Source organism: Echeneis naucrates, chromosome 24, assembly GCF_900963305.1.
Source record: "Echeneis naucrates chromosome 24, fEcheNa1.1, whole genome shotgun sequence".
Taxonomy (NCBI): domain Eukaryota; kingdom Metazoa; phylum Chordata; class Actinopteri; order Carangiformes; family Echeneidae; genus Echeneis; species Echeneis naucrates.
In genome coordinates, this window is record NC_042534.1 from 18,554,481 (window position 1) to 18,581,967 (window position 27,487).

General features: G+C 42.7%; 1 protein-coding gene across 1 annotated transcript; it reads left to right on the top strand.

The window, feature by feature from the left end:
- Nucleotides 1–1,547: 1,547 nt before the first annotated feature.
- Nucleotides 1,548–27,086, top strand: slc35f1 (solute carrier family 35 member F1). The gene is made up of 8 exons (XM_029496699.1): nt 1,548–1,661; nt 7,698–7,873; nt 8,307–8,434; nt 9,391–9,550; nt 9,683–9,839; nt 19,711–19,763; nt 25,161–25,315; nt 26,032–27,086. The coding sequence occupies exons 1-8, from the start codon at nt 1,573–1,575 to the stop codon at nt 26,263–26,265; spliced, it is 1,152 nt and encodes a 383-aa protein (XP_029352559.1). The 5' UTR covers nt 1,548–1,572; the 3' UTR covers nt 26,266–27,086.
- The last annotated feature ends 401 nt before the right edge of the window (nt 27,087–27,487 follow it).

Sequence of the window (27,487 nt, forward strand, 5' to 3'; positions counted from 1 at the left end):
TTCAGCTTCTCCAGTCTATGGTCTCCTTGGTCTTATTCGTAGTTACTGTAATAGAAAGGCCAGTCACATGACAACACTGAAGTGTCACCTTAGCTATGATATCAGGTGTCTGTAAGTTGTGGGACTATTTCCATTATTGGTGCTGCTCTTCTGAGTTATGGTTATTACAGTGGTGACAGCTGTGTCAATACTGAGGTATAAATAGCTGTTAACAATGAGGCTATGTGATCATTTATCAATTCTCTCAAGTTATTTTTACTTAGATCATCTTGACTCAAGGTTCGCTTTCTCTCTCCTTGCTCATAGTCTTCAGTGGATTTGACTTTGTGAGTGAATTATGAAAGTACTGCAGTCCTGCATTACAATAGCTGAGCCAATGAAGACCTCGCATAGCCTTGTGCCATCTTGAGATGGCAGCATCTTAAAACTACCATTTCCTCTTCTGAGAAAATAAAGATGGAATAACTATACTTTGAAAGAACAACCACAGCAGCACTTGTTTCTGTTTATGTAGGAAAGAAGAGAGCTGTGGATTTTACCTACATTATAATCCCCATGCTGCGTCATGTTTACAGATGTTTTACTAAGAGGTTAAAATAACAGAGGGAATGGTCCAAATCATAAGGTTTGTGGTTCAATACCTGACTACTCCAATCTGTTTTCCAACATGTCCTTGGGCAAGTCACTTAAATCCAGCCCCACCAATGGCAGTTAATCATAAGAGCAGGGATAGAATAGTCATGCTAACTCTCCTGATGAGTGTTGAAGATCCACTTTCCACTTAGCAAATTCACAAGGTGCAGAAAAACGTTCAATGTGAAGCTTCACTTGATAAGGTGGATTAATTCACCCTGATTGGTGAAGGTGGATGAAGTTATGACGCAAATGAAGACCACCAACTATAAGATCTGTGTCCATTGAAGTTCCAATGGTTATCCAATATTGCTTTTCATCCTTTTCGTGTTTAAAAAATACGTGTGAGATTTCTCAGCATTTTGTCTGTGGGGCATGAAGGCTGAGCTCCTTTCACAGATATACCCTGGAAGGAGAAATCCTTGGAAATATTTGTAGATATGGGTTAATCTCTCACCTCCCTAATATGAATTGATTGCAGATTTATTTGATGATGTTTCACCTCTAATCGAAGAGGTGTCTTAAATTATGACAAATGAAAAGTGTCATATCTTTAACCTTGGCGATTTTTCTTAGACTGACATCTTGACTCTTTTTAGACATGACATTAAAAGTAGCTCAAACATATATGTCTATCACACACTGATTGATGATTGACGTCTTCATCACTTAAAGAGTGTCTGGGCAAAAGGGCGCCGCTTTGTGGTTTACCCAGCATCTCTCAAAAGCGGGACTTTGTCCTGAGTCCTGTAGTTTTTCGTCAAGGGGCATCTCCGAGTAGCTGGTCTGGTCCACGTCCCTTTGAACTGTACTGTCGTCTGCAGCACAGTCTCCGCTGGCTCTCTGCCAGCAGCCGAGAAGACCTACCGCTTGTTCGCTCCTATTCCTCCAGCCCTCCATGAGATAGAATGCGCTGATCCTCGCGTCATCTGTGGCAGGATGATTTCTGTCGTCTCCACGATGGAGACGGCTCCCAGAGGAACTGGCACGCCGAGTCTCTACCAGCGGATCAGGAAGGTCTTAAGTAGGTAAGAGGCCAGTGAGCAGCTCTTCACATTCCCCCCACGCTCAGTGGGGAGACAGCTGGTCACTACTGCGGGAAGACCGGGTGTCATTTCCTTTCCTTTCACTTGCAACCTGTAACGTTAGAGCAGCTGCTGCAGGTTGCAACAGATGACACCAAATTAGCCACAAAGCATCACCCACATGCATGAGCATCACGTCACGTGTATTTGGAATGAACGGCATTCCTGCACGCTGTGATACCAGAGCAGGGCAGGGATAGCTGCCATGATGTCTTCACCAGCCAACCCTGTGCCACAGATGCTACCTCGCTCTCTCCGTATTTTTTGTATTCTCACATTGTATCCCTCATGCGTTCAGACCCGTATACTTACAGTCTCACTCAATGAGTGTGTCTAGACCCCTTTTACCGGGGAATGTATGAATCTACTGTAACACCGTATAATTTAACCTTTAAACATCTGAATTCCATGAGTCTTGGGTAGTAAATAGAAACATGTATTCTTGTAACTGACTGGATTAACTAATCACTGCAGTGCGCTTGACAGAAGTTCGGGCGTCGGCAGAACTGAGGTAGGCTATGTAAAGATGACGAAACAGAAGTAGGGTCTAAATCATTCCTATGACATTACAATTGTAATTTAAAAGAATGCAGTGCGCATCAAGGTTTTCTGTTTTTGTTTTTTGAATATACAGCATGTCTTTCATCCTTTAAACTTGGCGAGAATGGTAATTTCATTTAGGTCAAATTATGTAAATGATTAGTTTCATTAAGATTAATGTTTATACATATTTACCTTTCCCAGTACTTGCTGTACTGTAGGAATAATGGAATTAGCAAGGGACTTTTGCATAGTTCCATAGTACCCTTTTCTTCTCTTTACTGTTCCCTCTTCCTTGGCCTATTGTGTTTAACCTACAACCAGAGGTGTTTGGATTGGCTGCTTTGTGCGTATAGAGGTTTTCCGACCAAAGGTAACAGAAAGTTTTAATTTTTTTTAGTTCAAGGTACTTTGTTTACTGGAACCAAAGGGTTTTTATGGCCCAGTGTCTTCGCTTTCAGGCTGTAGACTGAAGACCTGGGGAGATTATGCGAACTAGTAATGTGTGATCGCCGCGACTATAAATAATATAATTTGTCTATAAAATTGTTATAAGTACACCTCTGCATAACATCGTATTCTTATTATCATTATCTCCATCTCTCTCCGGCTTTCTTTTCATCCCTGTTAAATATTTTTTAATGTTGTCTCTTAACGGTTTGTTAGCTGCACTTCATGTCTCCTGCTCTATGCTTTGTGTGCGCATGCTCGGTGCATAAAAAACCTACTAATACTCCCCGTGCACACTCTTACAATGAGAACGCCATCACAGCCATCTACTGTAGTGGAGGTGCACTTACACTTTATTCTAGTACAAGTTTCGCCCTCTCAGCATATTTATTTAAATCGAATCAAATCAAATCAGATTTATTTGTATAGCGCCAAATCATAGCAAAGTTACATCAAGGCACTTTACATATAGAGCAGGTCTAGACCAAACTCTTGATAAAATTATTTAAAGAGACCCAACAGATCCCCCGATGAGCAAGCACTTGGCGACAGTGGCAAGGAAAAAGTTGAGGCAGAAACCTAGAGCAGATCCAGGCTCAGGGAGGGCGGCCATCTGCCTCGACCGGTTGGGGTGGGAGTGGGAGAGAGGCAGAGAGGCAGAGAGGCATTGGGGGGAGGGTATAGGCAGGAACATGTTGCTGCATGAAGTTCATGGAGTTGAGCTGTAGTACAGAATTCATGAAATATGGGACCAGCAGGTGTTGCAGGAACATGGGATGGCGATGAGTCATCACCTGCCGGATGAGGACAGGGAGAGAGAGGAGAGGAACTGGGAGAGACAGAGACTTTGGGACAACATGGTTAGTACTGGGACTTTGGGAAAATAGTCCCAAAGTTAGTAGTTTGTCGGTGCATGCAAGGGGGATGGAGAGAGGGAGAGATGCTCAGTGCTTCTCCCAGCAGCTGAGGCCTATAAGCACCATAGGTAAGGACTAAGTGAACTTTGACTTTTGAACAATAACAACAATTGAACGATTTGAACAATTCTGTCATACAGAAAAGTTTTAAGCCTGGTCTTGAAAATTACTAAGGAATCTGCCCCCCAAACTGATACTGGAAGTTGGTTCCATAGAAGAAAAGCCAGATTTGTTTGGACATCCAGATAGCAATGAGTTAAAGCAGTCCAGCCTTGAACTTATGAATGCATGGACTAGTTTTTCTGCATCCTCTTCAGAGAGGATGTTTCTGATTTTCCTGTTTCTCAGGTGGAAACCTGAGAAACAGGAAAGCTGCCCTACTGACTTGTTTTATGTGAGGGACAAAGGACATGTCATGGTCAAAAGTTACTCCAAGGTTTCTTACAGTGGTGCTGGAAGCCAAAGTAATGCAGTCCAGACTGATTAGATGATTAGATAGCGTTTCTCTGAGGTGCTTAGGGCCAGTACAATACGTTTTCAGTTTTGTCAGAATTTAGAAGTAGAAAATTATGGGTCATCCTGACTTTTATGTCTTCAAGACATGTCTGCAGTCTGACAATCTGAGTAACTTAATTTGGCATAACAGTGAAAATTGATGCTGTGTTTTCTGATAATGCTGCCTAAAGGAAGCAGATCTAAAGAGAAGAGGATGCGTCCAAGTACCGAGCCCTGTGGAACTCAATAACTGGCTGCAGTGCATGAGGGGGAGCTATTGTTAACATGAACAAACTGATGTCTATGTGATTAATAGGATTTGAACCATTTTAGTGCAGTTCCTTTAATCCTAATTTCATGTTCCAGTCTCTGTAATAAAATATTATGACCTATGGTGCCAAATGCAGCACTGAGCTCTAAGATGAGAAGTATGGAGGCTGATCCATTGTCTGAAGCCATTAGAATATCATTGGAGACTTTGACCAACGCTGTTTCTTTGCTGTGATGGGCTCTCAGACCAGCTACTGATATGAAACTCTTCAAGCAAACCGTTCCTATGCAGGTGACCATAAAATTGCTTTGCAACTGCTTTCTCTATGATTTTAGAGATGAACGGGAGATTCAATATGGGTCTGTAATTAGCCAAAACATCTGGATCAAGATTCGTTTTTTACGTTAATTGATGACTGCGGTCTTAAGAGTCTGGTGTATATAACCCAAGGATGAAGTCAAATTGATTAGCTCTGGAATGAACGGCTCAATGACAGTAATTAATATATTTTTCAGCATTAATACTGACTAAAGTCTAGACTTTCTGCTCAATCCAGCACTCATGTCTTTTGCTCCTTTGGCCCCTTGAAGCTCAAATTTTTGATTACAAAGTACAATGTAGAATGAAAGAGTAGTTATAGATTTAAAACAGAGTATTAGGGCCACACTAAAGGAAAAAAAGTTGAGATTTTGACAATAAGTTCATAATATGAGAATAAAGTTGTAATATCGCAAGAATTTTATTTTATTTTTTTTATTTTGACAAGATACAAGTTTAAACATTATGTGAGTTGGGTTTTTAGTTATTTGTTTTAGAAGGCAGTGTTTCATCTAGGATTTTTTTCAGCAGCAGTTGCAGGCTCTCTGGGGGTCCATGGCAGCGCAAACAAATGACACATGACTGCAGATTTAATTTTTACAACCTATTTCTTGCCTGGCCAGTTGAAAATGGCTTCTTCCCTTTCAACCAGTACAACCTGTGACGGTTGTGTGTGCTGGGGTGAGGACCCAAGTGCAGGAGCAGGCGGTAGTGGGTTGAAAGTGGTTGCAAAATATAGATTTAATAAAAAAAAAAAAAAACCCAAGACTTGGAACAGACTCGAAAATACAACTAACAGCAAGGACTACACTGGAACAAATACTAAAAAACAAAACATGGCAGGGCTCTCAGGGATAACAAGTCGCAATGGACTCGAAGTTGCTTTTTTTGGAGGGTAATTTATTTTGTAAAATCATAGACCAAAAACAGACATTTCATCTTGAAAGGCAAGTTATAGTAATAACAATAGAATAGAGAACAACAGGCTGATCGATTGTCACTGAAGTCCATACTGTCCATGCAGTGACTTCCAGGAAAGTTGCATGGTGCATCTTCCCGGTTGCCGTGAAGCTGTGTTCTCCATCCATTATCCACTGCTCCCACCGGTGACACAAGACTGTCTTAAAGCTCAGGTTCACCGAGATTTCAAGTGGCTGGAGTACTTGAGTTAAGCCTACAGGGATGATGGCAGGGATGGCGTTGAAAACCTTTAATTTATCTTTGAACTGTAGCGTGATGTGCACTCGCATACTGTCCATCACAAGCAGGGCTTTGCATATTCTAAAGAAGCCATTCGGATGCTTAGTGTAGCACTTTGTAAGGCCAAACATAATTCATAATTTTTTGATCCATCCACCCTTTCTCATTCACGGCCACGACAACTGAGGGGGATTGCATTTTTGGCATGGTTTTCCGTTTAAAAATTACTATTGGTGGCAATTTTGATCCATCTCCACAACATGCCAGCACCACTGTGAAGTGTGATTTCTCATGACCAGTTTTCACTATATTCACACTCTTTTACCCTTTCTCTGTGACATTTCGACCCATGGGGATGTCGAATGTGAGGGGGACCTCATCCATGTTAATAATGTCATCCAGTGTCACGTTGTGCTCAATTACTTGCTTTTCAGTAAACTCACGGAAACTGTCGACCTTGACTCGGAAGTCTGCAGGCAGTTTTTGGGACATCGTAGTCCGTGCTCTGATAGAGTGGCTGTTGTGTTGCATGAAGCGGTAACACCAAGAAGGTCCTCCTGTAAAATCATTTATATTCATTGCCTTGCCAAAAAGTTAAACTTTTATTTCATCAGTCCGCAGAATATTTTCCCAAAAGCATTGGGGAATCATCAAGATGTTTTTCGGCAAAAGTGAGACGAGCCTTTATGTTCCTTTTTTTTATCAGCAGTGGCTTTCACCTTGGAACTGCCATTTTTGCCTAGTCTCTTTCATATGGTTGAGTCATGAACACTGACCTTTACTGAGGCAAGTGAGGCCTGCAGTTGTTTAGATGTTGTTCTGGGTTACTTTGTGACCTCTTGGATCAGTCGTCACTGTGCTGTTGGGGTAATTTTTGTAGGCCAGCCACTCCTGGGAAGGTTCACCACTACCATGCTTTCTCCATTTGTGGATAATGGCTCTCACTGTGGTTTGCTGGCGAAGATTTAGAAATGACTTTGTAACTTTTGCCAGAGTGAGACATATCAATTACTTTTCTTCACATCTGCTCCTGAATTTCTTTGGATCGCGGCATGATGTCTTGAGTTCAATAGTCACCTTGTCAGACAGGCTCTATTTAAGTGATCTCTTGATTTGAAAGGTCTGGCAGCAATCAGGCCTGGGTGTGGCTATGAAATTGAACTCAGCTGTCCTCATCATTTAATTTCATCATCATTTCCCTAACCCTAACCCTCATCACTAGGGTAAATAATTCTTCACACACGATCATGTAGGATAGCATTTTTCTCTTAAAAAATAAAATCATCACAGAAAAACTGCATTTATATTTACTTGGATTATCTTTGTTTAATATTAAAATTTGTTATATGATCTGAAACAGTTGAGTGTAACACACATGCAAAAAAGTAAGAAATTGGTAAGGGGGCAAATACTTTTTCAGAGTAATGTATATGTGCCAAGCTGGAAAATCTTGTCTGTGATTAGATGGTCTTGTGGTGTACCATAATGACATGTATGGGAACAAAACTCTCTTTCTCAACTTTCCGGAAGTTTTTCAAAATTTTCTAGATATCATAAATGGTTCAAGTGTTATGGTAATGAGAAGTGCATAAGTAAATTCCGTTGCCAGCGACAGCATGGTAAGAAGTGGGTTAACACAATGCAAGCAAAGTCCAACTTGACATTAGTGATGTGTTCCTAACTATACCCTTCAGACATATATATGCTATACCTAATCTGTGAAATAGTGGCTTACGCCAATTTACTGTTGTACTCTGGTCTTAATTAACCTTTCTATGTTCACTGCAGGGACCTACTGGTGACTCTGGCCTTGGGCCAGGTCCTGTCCTTGTTAATCTGTGCTATTGGCTTGACCAGCAAGTACCTGGCTGATGACTTCAATGCTAACACACCAGTGTTCCAGAGCTTTCTCAACTACATCCTGCTGTTTCTTGTCTATACTACTACACTGGCAGTCCGGCAAGGTAGACACCATCCAATATATCTGTCAAAATTCTCCAAAAATATGCTATGAACATTTGTTGTTGATTTTTTTACTTGCAAAAAGCACCACAGAGAGGCAAGAGAATAGAAAAAAATACTTTCATTTGATATTTGTTTTCATATTTTTATGAGCCATAAGTGGAAATAACATTTTTTGAGGAAACAATGTTTTTGTTTCAGTAATTTTTTTCACTTGTTTATCAGATGTTTTTTATAAACAGGAAAAAAACTAACTTAGAAATAAAGTTGTAATCATGTACTGTACTGAAAAAAGTCAAAACATATGCACAAACATGAAAAATTATGTCTCAGCCAAACCTTCACTGAATTCAAAATGGATTCTGCAACTGTCATGGCAGGTGTGTACAAATTGTGTGACCACTCTGTTGTGTTGCTTTGTATGCGTTGGACCAGGGGAGGGGAACCTGCTGGCCATTTTGAAGAAGCGCTGGTGGAAGTACATGATCCTGGGCCTCATAGATATTGAAGCAAACTACTTGGTCCTGAAGGCGTATCAGTACACTACACTCTCAAGTGTGCAGGTTAGCGCTCAGTGTGTTTAGTGTAAGAAACACAAATTAGTCTGATGATGTATAGCATGATTTGATGATGTTAGCATATTTTCTCAAAGCATCTAAAAGGAGCTGTTGGCATGGCCAGGGACTATTACTTCCTGAACAGACAACAGATCAAGAGAGACATACCACGAAAAATGGGAGACTTTCTCTGACAGTAGATGAAAACAATGACTGTAATTGACTTCACAAGACAATATCCACAACCTGGAAGAAATTATATCTATCTATCTTATATCTATCTCTCTATATGAAAGTACTTCAGTGACTCATTTGCATCATATTCATATTAGCTTCATGAATCCTTTGCAAGTCCTCTGACCCTGACCCCTGGTTTGGTCCCTGGAGCAAGTTTAATAAAACTATGCTACACCTATTCTGTATGAACGGCAGCACAGATTGGTGAGAGTGGTTAGTACTTATGACTCTGGTAATTTGTCTGTGCATGATCAGCTCATCAAGTAATAGTAGATTAAGTTAATCGAGGGATGGTCAGCTTCCAAATGTCACCTACTGTACATCCACTTTACAAACAAAAACACAGTATCAGTTGTAAAGTCTTCTCACTTCCCCAAATGAAGCTGAAAGCCCACATCAAGATCTGCCTCAACTTGAGCTTTTGGACAGCTCCTCTCTGAGCTGGACATATGGATCCAGACATAAACAAATGAAATGACAAGGTGAGACAAATGAAAAGACTCAAGCCACAGTCTAAATCAGACAGACTCTATAGAGGAAACCAGAAGGTTAAAGGATCATAGAGAGGAGGCGGTGCCCAAACAACAAACAACTCACTCCACCATGGCTGGGGATTCTACATGTTCCTGCTGTGATATTGACAATGTTGTAAACCCAACCAGGAGGAAGAGAGCATTCGGGAACTGGAAATAAAAAAGCTCATCTTGTGTTTGTCCCTCACTTAGCTGCTGGACTGCTTCGTCATTCCGGTGGTTCTGCTGCTGTCCTGGTTCTTCCTCTTGGTGAGGTACAAGGCTGCCCATTTTGCCGGGGCAGGACTATGTCTGCTTGGTGTTGGCCTCATGGTTGGAGCTGACATCCTACTTGGTCGGCAGCAAGGCCTTGGCAAGTACTCCGCCGCCAACCTTGCCACATACACACACACTTTATTTCAATGTGGCACACATTCTTGTTGTGGATGTGGTGAGCTCAGGTTCCTGCCCTGTCTTGTCCCCCCCGTCTCCTTTGTATATTCAGGAGACCAAAAGCTGTTTGGGGATCTTCTGGTTCTGGGAGGAGCAACACTCTATGGAATCTCCAATGTCTGTGAAGAGTTCATAGTGAAGAATCTGAATCGTGTGGAGTTTCTTGGCATGATAGGACTCTTTGGATCCTTCTTCAGTGGCATCCAGCTGTGAGTTTGTGTGTGTCTGTCTGTTGAGTATAGATAGAGATTAATGTATGTCAAAACTTCTGCGTGTGAAGTGATGATCATATATGATGATCATATATTCCTGACTTATAAATTACAGAGAAGGCAACATGACTTACATTGCTTTCTTACTATTCAGCTCTGAATAGTAAGATGTTGAGGCCACAACCACATAGTGTCAAGAATTGAACACGACTTGGATTCAAAATGCAGACTTACACAGTAAGCAAGTTCAAAAACAGTCCTTTAATTGCAGTAGGGTCGGTACACAGGCGATCAGTCAGTAAAACTATATAATCTAAATCTGAAGGTAAAAGGGCTCTGGGGGTATTAGGAGGTATAAGGAGGTTGGAGGAGAGGTTGAGAGGGTGAGAAACAATTTTTTCCACAAGTCTTCCCCCATGAAATTATCATGGGGATTTTGACCAGTCTTCCTGTCAATATGGGGACTGTGGAGTGTTAGCTAGGGGTATCCCAGGATGAGTGGATGCTGAGGAGCTCTAAAAGCATGAAAACTAATTCTGAGAGTCAGGAAAGGACGGGAGCAGTGGCTGAGTGCGATGGGTGACCTTACATAATAGCCTGCCGTCCAAGGCACTGGCATCCAAAGGCTGGTTGAGGCAGAAGGTTTTGAGAACCAGCTTCCTGACGAAACTAAAATCCATAAGATTAGCATCTGAGCCGGAATCAACTGGAATCAGATGCTTGAGAGAAAACACAGGGGAGGTGAGGTGAGGTAGGTAGAAACAAAAGGGAGCAAACGAGAGAAATTAGACACAGTCAAAGCGCGACTCACCAGTGCAGAGTCCCTCTGCAATCATCGCTGGTTTTCCTCTGGAGTCAGGTGGGTGCGGCCAAGCTGCATCAGCTCCTCTGTGACAGGGGGAGGAGCTGTCGTAGAGTCATCAGGAGCAGTGCGTTGCCAGGGAGAAGAGGAAGAAGTTCTGTCAGCCTGTTGCTTCCACTTGAGCAGCGGGGAACTCCAGGGTCAGGTTCTACATCTCTCTCTCTCATACAGTCTATCTTTATAACCAGGGTGATAAGGGAATGCAGCTCTGCAGCTAAGTCCAGGGGGGTAATTGGTCTTTGAGAGAGTCGGAAAGTCCATCAAGAAAAGCATCAAACAAGGCTGGCTGGTTCCAATCACTCTCTGCAACTAGAGTGCGGAACTCTATGACTTAATCAGAGACCCACTTCTTACCCTGTTGCAGTCTAACCAGGGCTTGGGCTCAGCAGAGACCGGCAGGATCTGCATCTTCTGCATTTGATCAATGAGCTGATTGATCTGAGTACCGAAATCTGTCAAGAGGGATTTCTGGCGACTTCACGTCATGGCGAAGATGACTGATTTGCTCATCTTGTGGATCTAGTGGGCCTGTTCCTGGAGCACAGAGTGAACTGTATCCAAGTCCATGTAACGTCCAGTTCGTACTGTCAAGAACTGAACACGGCTTGGACTCAAAATGCAGACTTACTCAGTAAGCAAGTTAAAAAACAGTCCTTTAATTGCAGCGGGGTCAGTACACAGGTGATCAGTCAGTACAACAATATAATCCAAATCTGAAGGCAAAAGTCGAGGTCATAACATGAAACAGGTTAGGAACTATAAGGCCTACTAGAGGAAAAAAGGCTGGAACGCTGACACTAAGGAACAAGGCAAATTGGCACAGAAGTAAGGGAACACTGAGACTATATACACTGGGGGAGGGAAGACAACAAGACAAGAGGTGAGTATCAAAATAAAACAGGAAGTACAAGACAAGGAACACAAAAGATAACTCAGATTTCCAGCCGGGGCATGACACATAGAGTAAATGTTTTAATTTGAAGTAAAGGGAGTGTTGGAGGCTCTGCACATCCTCTGTTAAAGGTGATTTTCTTTGGGAATTTTGCTATTATACAAAGGACGCCTCCACCTCAGCATGGAAAAGGTAGAGATATAAATTGACTTCACAATCAGAAAACCTGGAACAACTTCATCACACATTGAGGGTGTGACTCAAACCCCTTCACTGACTTTCACCAGTAGAAAAAGAGTGAAGGGATATATAGTTAGGTAACTGAATAACTGAGCATAAGCAGCCCTTAACTATAACAGAAACACTGTGTAAAGTGCTCTTACTCAAATAACTCTTTGAAAGCAGCACGAGGACTTCACGGTTCACCACGCACCATTACGGACAGTGAGCGGCTGTTCAGCTCCGCGTCTCACATCTTAGATGAGAAGAGAAACAGACTGAGCTGTAGCAAGGCAGAGATGCTTATCTTTGTGAAGAAAAATGTCTCACTAAGAAATAGACTACATATATTGCTTCATGTATTTGTATGACTGAATTTGTGGTCATTCAAATATAGTGTAATGGTGGGCTGAAAAGCTTTTTTAACAATGATTTCTTTGTTTCCCTGTGGAATGATGCAAATAAGATCTCGGCCAAATTCCTATTTTAAAAATCAATATCAGTATCGGCCCAGAATTTCACAGTCGGTACATCCCTACTATTTTTTGCACTCTACAAAAGCAATAAAGGGGAAATAACAAAATGTCCATGCCACAATATGACCATGTGTTTGAGTTTAGCCTGCTGACTACCTTTGCCTGATCATTTTCCTGCCTGGTTTTGACCCTGCCTGCATTAAACGACTCCGATTAAGCCAGCACCTTCCAGTTCATCATTGTTTCCTGATCCGTATCATGATAATGATCATATTGTCGAAGCTTAGCATTTTATATTTTTCCAGTACAAAGTATTACAAAGGTGGTGCCACCATGGCTTTTTATCTAGAATTTTTAAAGGGATCTAAGTAGATTTAAAACAGTCCTGTATCTAGACCTCTACATAGGGGAAACCAAGCAGCCCCTCCACTGACGCACCCCAAGGCATCACATGAAGCCAGGGGGGAGGGGCAAACACTGTTTATTCATGCATGGCCTCATGTGACCTTAATGACTCTCATGATGTCTAGGTCTGGTCCAGATCTAGTCTGGGTTGAATACCTGGGTTTCCCACACTGACCCTCAGAACTGAAGAAGCCTTTTGGATGAGAGGTGAAACGTCTTCAAAAAAGATAACAAGTCCAGTTGCTTCCCACTTATTGTAACACTCCAAAATTTAAAACAGCCAACTTGGCCTGAGACCAAGATGATATGCAGCACAGTACAAGAGATGTAATCATGGCAATTGTTTTGTTGCTTAAATTGATAGTGAATTACTGATGTGGCGGAAATTAGTAATGTTGATTTTCAGCATATGGCACGTTTTTTTAACATGGCGTTGTCAGGGGGCATAATTTATTCACCCTGGTTACATTTGTTCAAGAAGACCATTGACGGTTTTCTCAGTGTTTAGTGTAAGGCAAGACCTGTTAAGGTCCTCTGTTGCTTTCTCCACTGCTACAGATAATTTGCCCGCGACTGCATTTACGTCTGTCCCATGTGCAAATATGACAAATATGTCCTCAGCATGCATCAAGGCCTCCACGCCATCACAGATGGGGATTAGGTAATTGATGTACAACCTGAAGAGTAATAGCCCCAAGATTGACCCTTGCGGCACATATGTAGCCTCTCTGAGGAGATATTTTGCCCCTGATCCTTACTCACTGGGTGCATTCTGTAAGATATGATTGAAGCCATTGACAATATGTGAGGAGAGTTTAAAGTTTGACAGCTTGGTCAGTAGCAGTGGCTAACAGTGTCAAATGCCTTACATACATCCATGACAACCACACATACCACCCTTCCCTTGTCCACTATAGATTAGATTACTTCAATGAAATAACAACATACAATGTCAGTAGAGTGTTTTGCTCTGAAGCTGAATAACGTGGGGTTAAGTAAGTTTTAATTTTTAAGCTGTTCAATTTACTGCTCACCAGTTGGGTTGAGAGAGAGGGAGAGAGAGAGAGCAAGAGTGAGAGAGGCAGGGATGGGGGGTAGCATAGGGAGAAAAAGAGAGCAGGAGAAGGGGATATTCCGAACAGGTGTAGGCAGGAACATGATGCTGCAGTATGAAATTCAAGAGGATATGGGAGCAGCAGGCGTTGCAGGAACATGGGATGGCGATGAGTCACCACCTGCAGGATGAGGATAGGCAGAGAGAGGAGAGGAGCTGGGAGCGATAGAGACTTCGGGAAATGGTTAGTAAATGCATTACACATGCTTAGAACTGGGAGAAATGGGGATTTCTAAGAAGCATGGTTATTGTCAGCGCACACGTGGGAGAGATGCCAGTCCTTACCCCAGCAGCCTAGGCGTATGGCAGCATAGAGTAGATGGACTTTAACTTTTTAACGATAAGCTCTGTCTTACAGAAAAGTTTTAAGCCTGTCTTAAAAATTGCTAAGGAGTCCACCCCCACGGACCGATTCTGGAAGTTGGTTCCATAGAAGAGGAGCCTGAAAGATCTGCCTCCCGATTTACTGTTGGAGACTGTAGGCACCACAAGAAACCTCCATCTAGAGAGCGGTGTGACCTACTAGAACAGTAAGGAACTATGAGTTTTCTGAGATAGGATGGAGCTTTATACATCAACAGAAGGATTTTCAAATCCACTCTGTATTTTACCGACAGCCAATGAAGAGAAGCTAAAACAGGAGAGATGTGAACTCTTTCTAGTTCCTGTTAATATTCATGCACCAGCATTCTAAAACATCTGAAGGCCTTTCAGGGATTTGTTTGGACATCCAGATAGTAAGTTACAGCAGTCTAGCCTAGAAGTAATGAATGCATGGACTAGTTTTTCTACGTCCTCTTGTGACAGGATGTTTCTGATTTTCCTAATGTTTTGCAGGTGGAAGAAAGCTGCCCTACTGACTTGTTTTATGTGAGGGACAAAGGACATGTCATGGTCAAAAGTTACTCCAAGGTTTCTTACAGTGGTGCTGGAAGCCAAAGTAATGCCATCCAAACTGATTAGATGATTAGGTACCTTTCTCTGAGGTGCTAAAGGCCGAGTACAATAACTTCAGTTTTGTCAGAGTTAAGGAGTAAAAAACTTTGGGTCATCCAGACTTTTATGTCTCTAAGTCTTTCATGTCTGCAGTCTGACTATCTGAGTAACTTTGTTTGTCTTCATTGATAAATACAGCTGAGTATTGTCTGCATGACATTGAAAAATGATACTATTTCCTGATAATGTTGCGTAAAGGAAGCAGATATAGGGTGAAGAGGTTTGGCCAAAGTACCGAGCCCTGTGGAACTCTGTAGTTGGCTATAGTGCATGAGAAGGAGCTGTTGTTAACATGAACAAACTGTCTATCTGATAAATCGAATTTGAACTATCTTAGTGCAGTTCCTTTAATCCCAATTTCATGTTCCAGTCTCTGTAATAAAGTATTATGATCTATGGTGTCACATGCAGCACTGAGCTCTAAGACGAGAAGTATGGCGGCTGATCCATTGTCTGAAGCCATTAGAGACTTTAATCATTGGAGACTTTAACCAGCACTTTTTCAGTGTCTTTCTGTCTTAATTCTGGCTGAAACTCTTCATGCAACCTCACCGTTCCCATCCAGATGGTCGTGTAATTGGTTTGCTCCTGCTTTCTCAATGATTTCAGAAATGAATGGAAGGTTTAATATGGGTCTAGAGTTGGCCAAAACATCTGGATCAAGATTTGGCTTTTTAAGCCTGGGTTTGATGGCTGCGGTCTTAAGAGTCATAGGTACATAACCCAAAGATAAGGTCAAATTAATCAGATATAAGATGAATGGCTCAATTAAGTAAAAAATCTCTTTCAAGAGGCTAGTTGACACTAGGTCTAAAAGACAGGTTGATCGTCTGGATAATGAGACTATAGAAGCTAGCTCTGAGAGATTCAGAGATGAGAATGATTCCAGATGTAAAATAGGCATTGCAGTTGATTCAGGAGTTGCTGTATTCAGTAGAAGATGACTGTCTAGCTGATGAGGTCTGTTATTAACTCCATTCTATTCTATTACTTACCGACTCCACATTAAACTTTGTGACCACTAAATAGCATAGTCTTGTGTCATTACTGCCGAAGTGAATTACCACTTTACCATATTTACACTTATCCTTAGCCAGCAGTTTCAGATAAGACTGCATGTAGCCTGCTCTGGCCCCTGGGATGCACTTAACTACGACCACTGGTGTTGCAAATTTCATGTTTTTCTGAATACAGAGCAGCACCTCTGTACTGTAACCAGATTTAAACCAGAGAAATCCACAGAGGTGAACACATAGGCGACACAAAGTCAAAGAGCACCACCAGTGATCAGAAATGACATAACCTTACCATGTGCCTGTGCCCTAAAGATCAGCAGTCTCCTGCATCCACAACCACCGTCCTGTTGCTCTGAACCCAGAAACCATAAAGTGCTTTGAGAGGATCTCCTGAAGCACATTAAGGATATCATACCTGCTGATCTCGAAAGATGTCAGTTTGCCTCAAGGGCAAACCAATCAATAGAGAATGCAGTCTCCCTAGCACTCCGCCCAGCCCAGACTCACCTGGAGTATCCTAACACCTACGTTACGATGCGAGGATGTTAGGAAACTATCACTTCAGGCTGTCACCATCGCTTTGCCTATGGTTCAGACAGTTTCTCATCAACAGACCTCAGGTGATCAGAATAGGGGACTCAACATCATCCATACTTGTCCTGAGCATAGTTGTGTGCTCAGCCCTGCCCTCTGCACATTCTTCACACTTGACTGCTCCATCACCCACTCCACCAACACGCTTGTGAAGTGCAGATATCACCACCATGGTGGGTGTCATCATTGTCTGAGTCTCAATACAGAGAGGAGATCAAACAACCTCATCTTGAATGCAAGTAACACCAAGGAGATCATTGTGGACTACCAGAGGAGCAGGAGGTTAGTAAATTTATCTCTCCTCAGTGTCAAGGTGTTTTTTTTATTTAACCTGTCCTGTTCATCAGCTGGGCCGAGGAAGAATGAATGGTCCTGGTGCCTTATTATGCTGGCAGTTTTACGTGAAGGAGTGTGATTTACTTTATTGGCAATGGTATTGGTTTGCCGGTAAAGCTCCCGGGCTGAGGCTCAGGAGTGGATAGAAGAAAGAACAGGCCCAGTGAGACCACCAGTCAGGGGCCCACCACACAATGGCAAGGCCCGTGACCAACCCCAGCCCAACCACCATGTTGAGAGGCAGACCACCCAGCCAGGTCTCAGAGCCTCACCCCAACACAGGTGCAGATTGGTGATTGTTGTGTGTGGAAATGTAGATGTTATGGTGGACGGAGGCAAGGTGAGACATCAGGCTGGTCACTTATTTCACAGAATATTGTCCATTCTTCCTTAAAGAATTTCATAAAGTTGGAGTCCTTGAACAATGATATATTAAATATATAAATATATTTTGTGAGTGTCAGAGTGACTGGTGCATGGTCGCTGATGGTAATGGGATGGATCTTGGTGTAAGAGACATCTTTCATAATTTAATTACTAATTAAAAAGTGGTCGAAATGAGAATAAGGAAGGTGGACGGGCTAGTAGTAGATGTATTCCTTCAGCATAGGGTGACGTGAGCGCCAAGCATCACAAAGACCAAAATCACTGTTTCTGCCAACTTCTGGGTTGAATACCAGGTTGGAGTCCCCTCCTACAGTAAGCTGTGTCTGAGTGGGCCAAAGGTGCTGTGGAAGAAGGAGGGGTCATCAACATTTGGACCATATATATTGGCAATACATACCTCAGTGTTGTGTGTGGATATGCTAACTATTATAAACCGACCTTGTGGGTCTACAGTGGTCTTCTTACAAGTAAACCTAATGTCGTTGTTAGTTCGAATGGCTATGCTTTGGTGTTATAACTAGCCATGTCTGTGTGTGGAAATTGTGATGAGCTTCATATATGATTTTCTGCTTTGGGTAGATGACTTTCCTGTAGTATAAATGTCTGCTTGTAAATTGTGTAGGCGTGTAAAAATGTTTAGTTGTTTTAAACATGAGCCGATTCCACACACATTCCAAGTGGCAAACAGTAATTTGTTCATATCTAAACTAATCTACTGAGTGTAAATTGTCATAAGTGTAGCTGTGTGTGGGTGTGCGCGCGCGCGTGCGTGCATGCATGTGTATGTATGTGTGTGTAGTGGTGCCGGAGAGGAAGAGAATACACGTTTGTAGCAAATGTAACTGCATATTATATAGTTTCATGTTTATCCATATAAACATAACATTCATAAATAAAGTATAACACAAAACAACGGGGTGACATAAATGCACATTTTCATTGGTGAGAACAGCATGTTATACAGTGTGCTATGTGCGTTTGTAGATTTTTACATGATTAACATAGGCTTGAAAGAAAAAATGAATGAGAGAAATTGATGTTACCTTCATCTGTTACCTTAACCATTCAAAGTAAACACAAGAAACTTGTGCTACAACAAAAAAATGGACCAGACTCAGTGACTAACTCCCTCACATCAAACTTTCGCCCTGCCCTATGTGCCATAAAGATAATATCTAGCAAGACCAGTGAGCAGTGATAGCTAACATGTCTTTGGGAACCTCCTTTCACCTGTGTTTCGTCTAGTTAGTCCTACGACACCTCCAGGAGGCTAGACAGTGATCACTGGCATCCCAGAGTCACCCCCCTAATGCCACCCGTCACTGATCTTACCGACTCTACTGAAATTTCCTTTACTATTTTGCTCACACTCTGTCCCCTTCCTCCTAACTCCTTCAACAAAGCAACAACGGATCTTGCTACAAATCCTCTACATCCTACTTACATTGGACAAATCCTAACCTCCCATCCTCGCTGCTCAGCATCCTTACCTAGATCTGCATCCTTACCTGAGCTTTTTCCTTTCGTATGCTTCTGCAACTGAATCCTCCCACGGCACAGTCAGCTCTATGAAATATTCCACCATTCTCATTCCACTCCTAGTTTACACAATTATATCAGGCCTTAGCTTTGTAGCTATTGCAATAGCTGTGGGGGGGTGGGGTTAGACGTGGGGCCCTTGTGTCCTGCTCTCCAGAGTCTGCTGATTGCCCGATTCTGGGCTCTGGGCTCTGGGCTCAGTTGCTCTCTGTGAACCCAACACACTACTCATATCCATCAGGACTCCCATTTTACTGATGATCAACCCAGTATTTCTTGGATTCTTGTTAACTGTGGGGTGTTGGGAACAGCACAGCAACCTTGACTCCACTATCTACCAGTAACGGTGCCTGTTTTCCCTTTCCTTGTTGATCTTGTTGTGTCCTGTTTTTGTTTATCCTTAGATTTACTGTGGTGTAGCACTGCCCTCCCTGCCTCACAAAGGGAGTTTTACTCAATAAAGACTGATAAAGGGCTGATGATGGTCACAGAAACACACTGAAACAATGAAATCTTTGATTTCAAGACCAAAAGTGCAAACCAGTCATTAAAAGTTGACACTCCATGTGGTATTAAACTATGAGGATAAATACAAACAAGGGACAAAAAGATACTACAAAGTATTGAATAACAATGACATTTGTAAAAATGACTCATTGGTAGTTAATAAGGTAATTATATTAGCTTTATCTAGATGAAAGAAATTCTATCATGAACACAGCTCATTATTCTGAATAGATACTTTTTACTACACCACAGGTACCTCATATGGAGTAGCTAATAAATTAATGATATTTTAATTGATAAAATTGGATATTAATTTAGACTTGAGATATTTTAAACATTCTTAATGACAGACTCTCAGTACTGGGATGGAGGGATGTGTAGGGTCTCTTTAACAACTCCACAAAGAGTTTGGTCTAGACCTACTCTAAGTGTAAAGTGCCTTGAGCTAACGTTGTTATAATTTGGCACTATATAAATAAATTTGATTTGAGTGGGAAGTTATTATGGTTCTTTTTATTTCTGTAGAGCAATCATGGAACACAAGGAGCTGCTGAAGGTGTCCTGGGACTGGCAGATAGGTGAGAATTTACATGTGCATGCAAACAAAGACACACATACAACCTAGATATATTGTGTATGCCACAAACCGGCTCAAGGTAGGTGACAAAGAGGGGAGACAAGTTTAAGTGCCAATGAAAGTGTTTTACTATAAATTAAACAACATAACTATAAGAAGCATGACGTATGGATAGTAGCAGCATAAGCAGTGAATGTAGTGTGTGGATAAGAGAAATTTGTATGTGTGCCACTGTTGAATACAAAAGAAAATGCTAAAACCAACCAAAGCATACATAGGTGTCAAGCCTAGAAAAAAGAGAGGCAAGTTGTCCAAGCTGGCATTTGTAAACTTGAAAGAGGCCAAGAGATGTCAGCAGAGGGTGTCAGCACCCTGTCCTAACGATCCTCCCTAACTCCCAGCTCCTTCAGGAAGTGATCAAATGCATCATCATGGCAAGCAGAAAGTTAGAGGTCATAATACCACCCTCAATTAGAAGGTTCCACCATGTATGACACATCAAACAATTAACAATATGCAAACAATATGTGCCAATCTCTCAGCACAATATCCATAGTTGACTAGCAGTACCACACTCCTTGCAAGATGCGTCACCGAGAGTTGAGCACAGCATTCAAATTAATACACCAAGGATCCTTGGGTGCCCCAAAGACAGTGCATCTGCAAATCCATCTTTAGTACCTTAATGTGTTGTACTAAGTTATATGGCTGCAGGAACAGCAACTACCTCATAAGCCTCTGATTAGAGTTTTGTAGTGACTTCAAAAGGTGAGGGTTTGTGGTCAAGGAAAACTATCAACAAAATTACCCAAGCTCCAAAGACAGATAGTAGTGTTGATGCTTTTTAAATTTTCTTGAGAAGAAGCTCACCCATCAGTGTACATCAAACAGGTCCAGAGACAAAAATTGTCTTAATGGGGGAGCTCTACTGCTGTGGAAACACAGAATCAACAATGTGATATGGCTTCAGGAGGTTAACAAGACTTTGTAGATTTCCTATGGCCAGGGGTTTCAATCAAATAGTTTAGATCAGAGACTTGAAGCACCACGGAGAAGGGACCACTGTACTTGGCATGGAAAGGGGAATCTGCAAGAGGCAAAAGAGAAAGCACACAGTCGCTTGGGCTAAACTGATGAGCCTCAGGCCATTGATCAAATTTTTTTTGCAACTTGCCCTGTTTTCTGCAGCTTTTCCTTAGCCAATGTACCTCCCATATACAGTTTATATTGATGTTCATTCTCTGGCAAACATCCATCTTGCAAAACTGCAAGTGGGCCTCACACTTTTAAGGCCAACTCATTGGGACTGAATCCAGTACTTTCCTGGACAATTTCATAAGCTGCTAACAGCAACCAGTGCAGCCCACCTCCCAGTCATCCTACTATTTCATACAATAAGCGTGCAAGATTGATTTAAATTTTTAGTGGAACCATTCAAGTACACCCTGACTTTATGCATCATATGCTGTCAATATGGGAAGTTTTTTTGTGTAACTGTTGAAATGGCTAAGAAAAAAGACAAGATATAAAGTTGAACCCTTGATCAGATTGTATGATTTTGGGATGCAAAATACTGAAATTAACTGGGTCAAAGCTCTAAGCACTGCTTTTGCTTTAATACCATGAAGTGCATAAACGGCAGGTCAACAGAGAGTCCAGCTTAATGTCTGATCAGCTTGTCCAGTCTGGTTGAGTTGTTCTTTTATATGTTTTCCCCCGGCACACCACAGCATAGAACAGGACACTAGGGACCACACACTGGTAGAATATCCACAGGAGTTCCCTGAAGATGGGAAAAGATTGTAGTCTCCTCAGGAAGTACATCCTGGTCTGTCACTTCCTGTACAGGTGGTCAGTGTTGGTTGTCCAATTCAGCTTGCTGTCTGCGGTATTTGTGCGAGTCAACAGACTCCACCTCAACTCCCTTGTTCCGATCTGGTCGAGGCTGCCTGTTGGTCTGGGCTTTTCAAAGTTGATGACCAGTTCCTTGGTCTTTGTGGTGTTGAAGCTGCAGTTTGGTTCCTGCTGCACCACGCAGCCCGCACCAAGCTCCTGTACTCCTCCTGTCGTTCCTGATGCACATAATGATGACTGTGTCATTGGTGAACTTCTGGATGTGACACAGCTTCGAGCTGTAACAGAAGTCCGAAGCATAAAGAGTGAAGAGAAGGGGTCCTGTTCTTTCTTGTCGGACAGTCCACAGCCTGATGTACTGCTGTACACAGTGTCAGACATGATGTTCTTTAGTCTGACATACTGTGGCTTGTCCATGAGGTAGTTGGTAATCCAGGCAACCAGACAGGGGTCCACTTGCATCTGGTTCAGTTTGTCTTGATGTAAGGTCCTAGGGGTTTTGTTTTGTTTGTCACTTCCTGTTTTATTTTGAAGTCCTGTGTTGTCTTGTCTTCATTTGCTTTACTTCGTGTTTTCTTCCTCCACTGATTACTGTCTCCACCCTAATTTCATTCACCTGTGTCTTGTTCCCCTGTGTATATATACCTGGTGTCTTCCAGATTGTCCGCATCATGTGTGAGTAGCTTCCCAGTGTTCTTTCCTCGTGTATTGATATCCAGTGTTCGACTAGTTCTTTTGTCTCTCTCATGACTCCCTCTTGCCTAGCATTTTTGTGCCTTTGCCTGTTTTTTGGACTTCTTAGCCAGCCTTGTGTTTTTGTACTGCTGCTTGTTCTGACTGCCTGTGTACTAAATCTGGACTTCCCCCTCCTGCTGCCTCTGGTCTGACCTGTGGGTCCCAGTTTGTCTGTCAGGTCCTGACAGTACAATCTGACCACTACGATGGACCCTGCAGATCCAGAGCCTGTCCACAAAGCCCTGAAAAACCAAAGCCATGGGCTTTGCGAACACAAGGACCACATGACTTCTCTAAGATGGGAGATGGCTAAATTTGACAAATACCAGGAGGCGGCCATCTATCTACTGTCATCCCAGCTGAGCCATCTGACTACTGGTCTACAGCAGGGGAGGACTAACACAACCCCTGGTGAGGGCGCTACCTCCCCATCCACAATTTCACCCCAGACCATCAATCACCCCCCTCAGTGCCCTATGCGAGCTCCACTTCGAGTTCCAGGCTGCAGCTTTCCCCTCCAATCACTGCAAGATTGCATACATGATCTCCTTCATGTCAGGGCAAGCCTGCGCTGGTAGATGCCTTCTTTTTTGAGGGTCTGTCAGAGCGCGTCAAGGACCACTTGACACCACTGGACTCGAATTGTCTCTGGTCTCCTTGGCATCCAAGCTCGACAAGAAGCTGAGAGCGCGGCTGAGATGCCCCAGCTCATCCCAAACCTGTCCAACGTGGCCCGGGGACCTTCGCTGAGAGATCCCTTGGTTCCTGCCTCCACATTCCCGACCCACACCGGAGGTGTTGCAGAGGAACCCATGCAGATTGAGCTCTCTGGCGGAGCGCCTACTCAGACTCAATGAGGGTTGGTTAACAGGGCCACTTCTTGGAGAATTGCCCATTTGTCACGGCACCAGTGCTGGTAAGCACCTCCCTGTGGAAGAACAGATCTTTTTGGCAGATCACTCTTTTCTCTTTTCTCTCTTTCTCACTTTGTCCTCATAGACTTGATTTAGCTTGATGTCCATAAGATTGGTATCAGCACCAATCCCAGAGACTTAACCTCTTTTATATTGTTAGACTCCCATACCTGCCTCTGCCTTAGCTGGCCATGTATGCATCTGGTTACTCACCGCACTTCCCCGGTTACTCTGACCTTCCCTGACACACACCCTGAACAGATCACTTTCTTTCACCTTGAGGCACCCCTGCACTCACTAGCCCTTGGTTACCCCTGGCTTACTCAGCACAATCCACACATAGACTGGTCCTTCGGCAAGGTTCTGTCATGGGGAGAAACTGTAAATCATGGTGCCTCCCAGTTTCCAACTCTGGAGGTGTGACCACTTCGCCTGAGGAGGAGGAAGAGTTTCCTGATCTCTCTGCTGTGTCACCTTGTTATGCAGATCTTAAACAGGTTTTCAACAAGGTCAAGGCAACCTCACTGCCACCACACTGTCCCTACGACTGCGCCATAGATCAGCTCCCTGGTACCTCACCCCCTCGTGGCCACCTGTACTTCCTGTCAGCACCTGACCATCAAGCCATGGAGGAGTACATCAGAGATGCACTTGAAGCAGGGATCATCTGGCCTTCCTCATCACCAGCAGGGGTGGATTTTGTCTTTATGGGAAAGGACAAGTCCCTCCTTCCCTGTAATGACTATCGAGGACTGAATGACATTACCATCAAAACAGGTACCCTCTCCCACTTATCTCTTCTGGTTTTGAGCTTCTACAGGGGGCCAAAGTCTTCACCAAGCTTGACCTGCGCAACACTTATCTGGTTCACATCAGAGGGTGATGAGTGGAAGACCACCTACAGGACACTGAATATTTAATGTCCTGCGCATGGGTGGTCCAGTGGTACTTTCCGCCGCCCACCTGGAACACTGCAGCGCGCCCCATGGCTGCAGCTGCTCTCTGGGCTTGGTACCTCACACGCTCCTGCATCAGGGTGGTGGGAGCCCGGACCTCTGACCTGAGTCAGAACCATGAGTGATGGTCTCACTCATATTTAGATAATACCCACTTGCATATGTGTGTCACTTGCCAGCTTGTGTTTGGGCAAATCATGAAGAATTGATGAATCCTACATAAAATGGGCTGAACTGCTCTTTCATTCATCACTATGTATCCTATTTTTGACTCAGCTCCTCTATTGGGACACCATTACCTACCTGGACTCCCATCTCTCCAGAGATATACAGAAACCGTGTGGATCCTGAGTGAGGTAAAAGGAAAAGCATAGTATCCTTCACTCCACTAGTCCCTACCAGCACCACCTGCTTCCCCTCCCCTGTCCATCTTTCCACAGCTTCTCTGTCCTGTATTTCCCCCCTATATTCACTGAGGTGTAGCACTGCCCTACCTGCCACATAAAGGTCATTTCACTCAAAGATCACAAACCAGCTTCCAGGGAGGGCTGTTGATGGTCACAGACACGCACTGAAATAATTAGCTATTTAGCTGCAAGACTATAACTGCTTAAATCGCATACATAGCCTGTAGTGCTAAAGTATGAGGACAACTGCAGACAAAAAACTACTGTGAATGTAGTGTATGGATGAGCGAAAAGGGTGCGTGTGTTGCGGTCGAATGCAAAAGAAAACGCCAAAACAAGGCCAGAATCTGTAGAGGTATGGAGCCTAGGAAAGGGAGAGAGAAAATGAGACCAGACTGGCTTTTGTAACCTTGGTAGAGGTACCACACACCTGCCAGTTCATGCAGGAAGTGTATGAACTGCATCCTGGTGAGCAGAAAGGAAGGGGTCGCAACAACATGTAAAGTCATTTGCTCTCTCTGTGTGTTTACAGGCCTGCTCTACATTGGTTTCAGTGCCTTCATGTTTGGCCTTTACAGCTTTATGCCAGTGGTCATGAAAAGGACAAGTGCCACCTCAGTCAATCTCTCTCTGCTCACAGCTGACCTGTACAGCCTCTTCTGTGGTCTCTTCCTCTTTCACTACAAGGTAATATACACCTGCTAGGATGAACTGATTTGGTAATGTGCAGGGTAAATAATGTGAAAATAAATAGTATGACATACCTAGGGGTGTGGGAAGTATGCAGAGGTCTTTGGTACCAGGCTGCTGGCACAGTTTGCCTTATACGGTTTAGTTTTTAACAGTAAAAATCTGTGACAGATAGCTTTGAGTCCTTGAAAACAGACTGACTGTCTCTGGAAGAATTCATTCAAGGTTTCAAATTCAAGATCATGATTTAATTGGTTTTTGCCAGCACTGAGGGAATTTTAAACCACTTCTCAGCTGATGAACAATGTGTCCATACATTTGAGCATCAGCTGCAATACATGCTGATACTGGATCCTCAGACAACCAGTGGGAACGATTAGAGCCATTTGTTATTGAGGTTGCCAATTGCAAGTGACGGGGGTGCCTTCGGGTAACACAAGCCTTCTGTGCTATTGTAAAAATATGGTGGTCATAAGGAGGAGAACCAGAGGAGCAGGTCATATGTGAATACACTCTCATAAATATTGCTTATGGTAATTCTGCCACTAGATCCAATTAAATCATACACGCTGTTCCTTTAATACAGAGAGAAAGAGTTGGCCTAGAATAGATGTAAGCACAGCAGATACATTTCAGTTGATCCTGACACACTGGTTAACATGGACCAGTGAGGATTTAAACCAGCCTCCACTCTGACTCATTCTGTGTTTCAGTTTTCTGGCCTCTATCTGTTGTCATTCTTCATAATTATCTTCGGCCTGGTCGTTTACTCCTCCTCATCTACCTATGTGGCCCAGAATCCACGAGTCTACAAGCAATTTAGAAACACCAGTGGCCAGCCAGTCAGGGACCTGCCCCGACTCGGTCCCGGAGATCTGGAGCCCTCTGTCACTTACACCAGCCTGGGCCCTGAGCTGGGAAATGAGATTCCTTTGCGTATAACCTAGGATGATTTGAAACATTTGCCATGGTTTGGGTGAGTGGATTACTGTGTTAGTTGTTGCCTCTAGGCTCTGCCGACAGTTGTACATAGAAAAATGTTGCAGGTTGTACCCACCCTTCAGAACAGGAGCAACCTGGTAGGTCCAGGTTTTCATTTTATGGCTCCTGAGAAATGAATAACCAGAATGCTATTAACTCAAATAACAAAGCAAACGAAAAGTTCACTGTGACAAAGACTGTTAGTAGACAGTAGTGACTGTAAATATCATTCATGTAAATATAAGGTTTCTTCATTATATTTAATCTCCTGCTGTTTTTATCAGGAATGTTTGTGCTTAATTTCTGTATATGATAAAATTAATTTTTATTTTATTTATTTTTTTCACTTATTCTAAAAAAAAAAAAAAGCGTTTCCAAACCTATGTGTTTAAACAAAAGTCCAACTGAAGTCAGTTAAGGCATACATATAGAGTAGTGATTGAGTTTGGCAGGTTGGTCTCATGCTATTTTGCACAAGGAGACATAATTTGAAGGATTTTGCAGTCAATCCAGTATTCCTCCTGCAGAGGGTGCTCACGTTGTGAATACCGCTTAAAACCAGTTGAAGAAAGAACAGCTGATGAAACATGCTCATATTGACAATAAAAGTGGCATATGGGCAAACTGTCATTACCACACTGGCAGTGACTACGGTTGAATTTCATACAGCATAATACTTTCAGATCAGACTGAAAGTCACCTGTGTGATTCCTCGATAACAAAAAAAAAAAACAACTAACATCAACTCTATAACTTTATCGTTACTTCATCAGGAAGTCTGTGGGTTCGCCTCCCTTCATGGAGCAGACATCTCATTTTAGTTGTATATAAGGTTTCTGTCCTTTATTTGCATCATATTCTCAAATCTCACTAAGAGGGCAACCATGAGTAGGGCATTTGTCATCTGTATTTATGTGTGGTACAATCTGATACACTGGGTTTAACAGCTGGGGCGTAGATATGACAATTGTACAGAATATCACTACTGTCACAAAAGTTGCCAATTCTGTAGTGTTACAGCTGTAAGAAGACAGTCATCCTTAAATTCTCTACAAGGAATCTGCAGTGTAGTTGGAATTAAATTTTTTTTGACTCAAATGCTGAATATGAACCTTAAAGACAAAGTTCTCTTTGTATGACTTACTAAGAGGAATCTGAAAGTCATTTGTTGTGTTCATGACAGGATGA

What these genes read in the sequence shown, in the direction of transcription:
- slc35f1 (XM_029496699.1), top strand. Translation starts at nt 1,573, where the DNA reads ATGATTTCTGTCGTCTCCACGATGGAGACGGCTCCCAGAGGAACTGGC. An exon ending in CTACACTCTCAAGTGTGCAG is followed by an intron (nt 8,435 to 9,390) that starts GTTAGCGCTCAG and finishes TCCCTCACTTAG; the next exon opens with CTGCTGGACTGCTTCGTCAT. An exon ending in TGGTCGGCAGCAAGGCCTTG is followed by an intron (nt 9,551 to 9,682) that starts GCAAGTACTCCG and finishes TTGTATATTCAG; the next exon opens with GAGACCAAAAGCTGTTTGGG.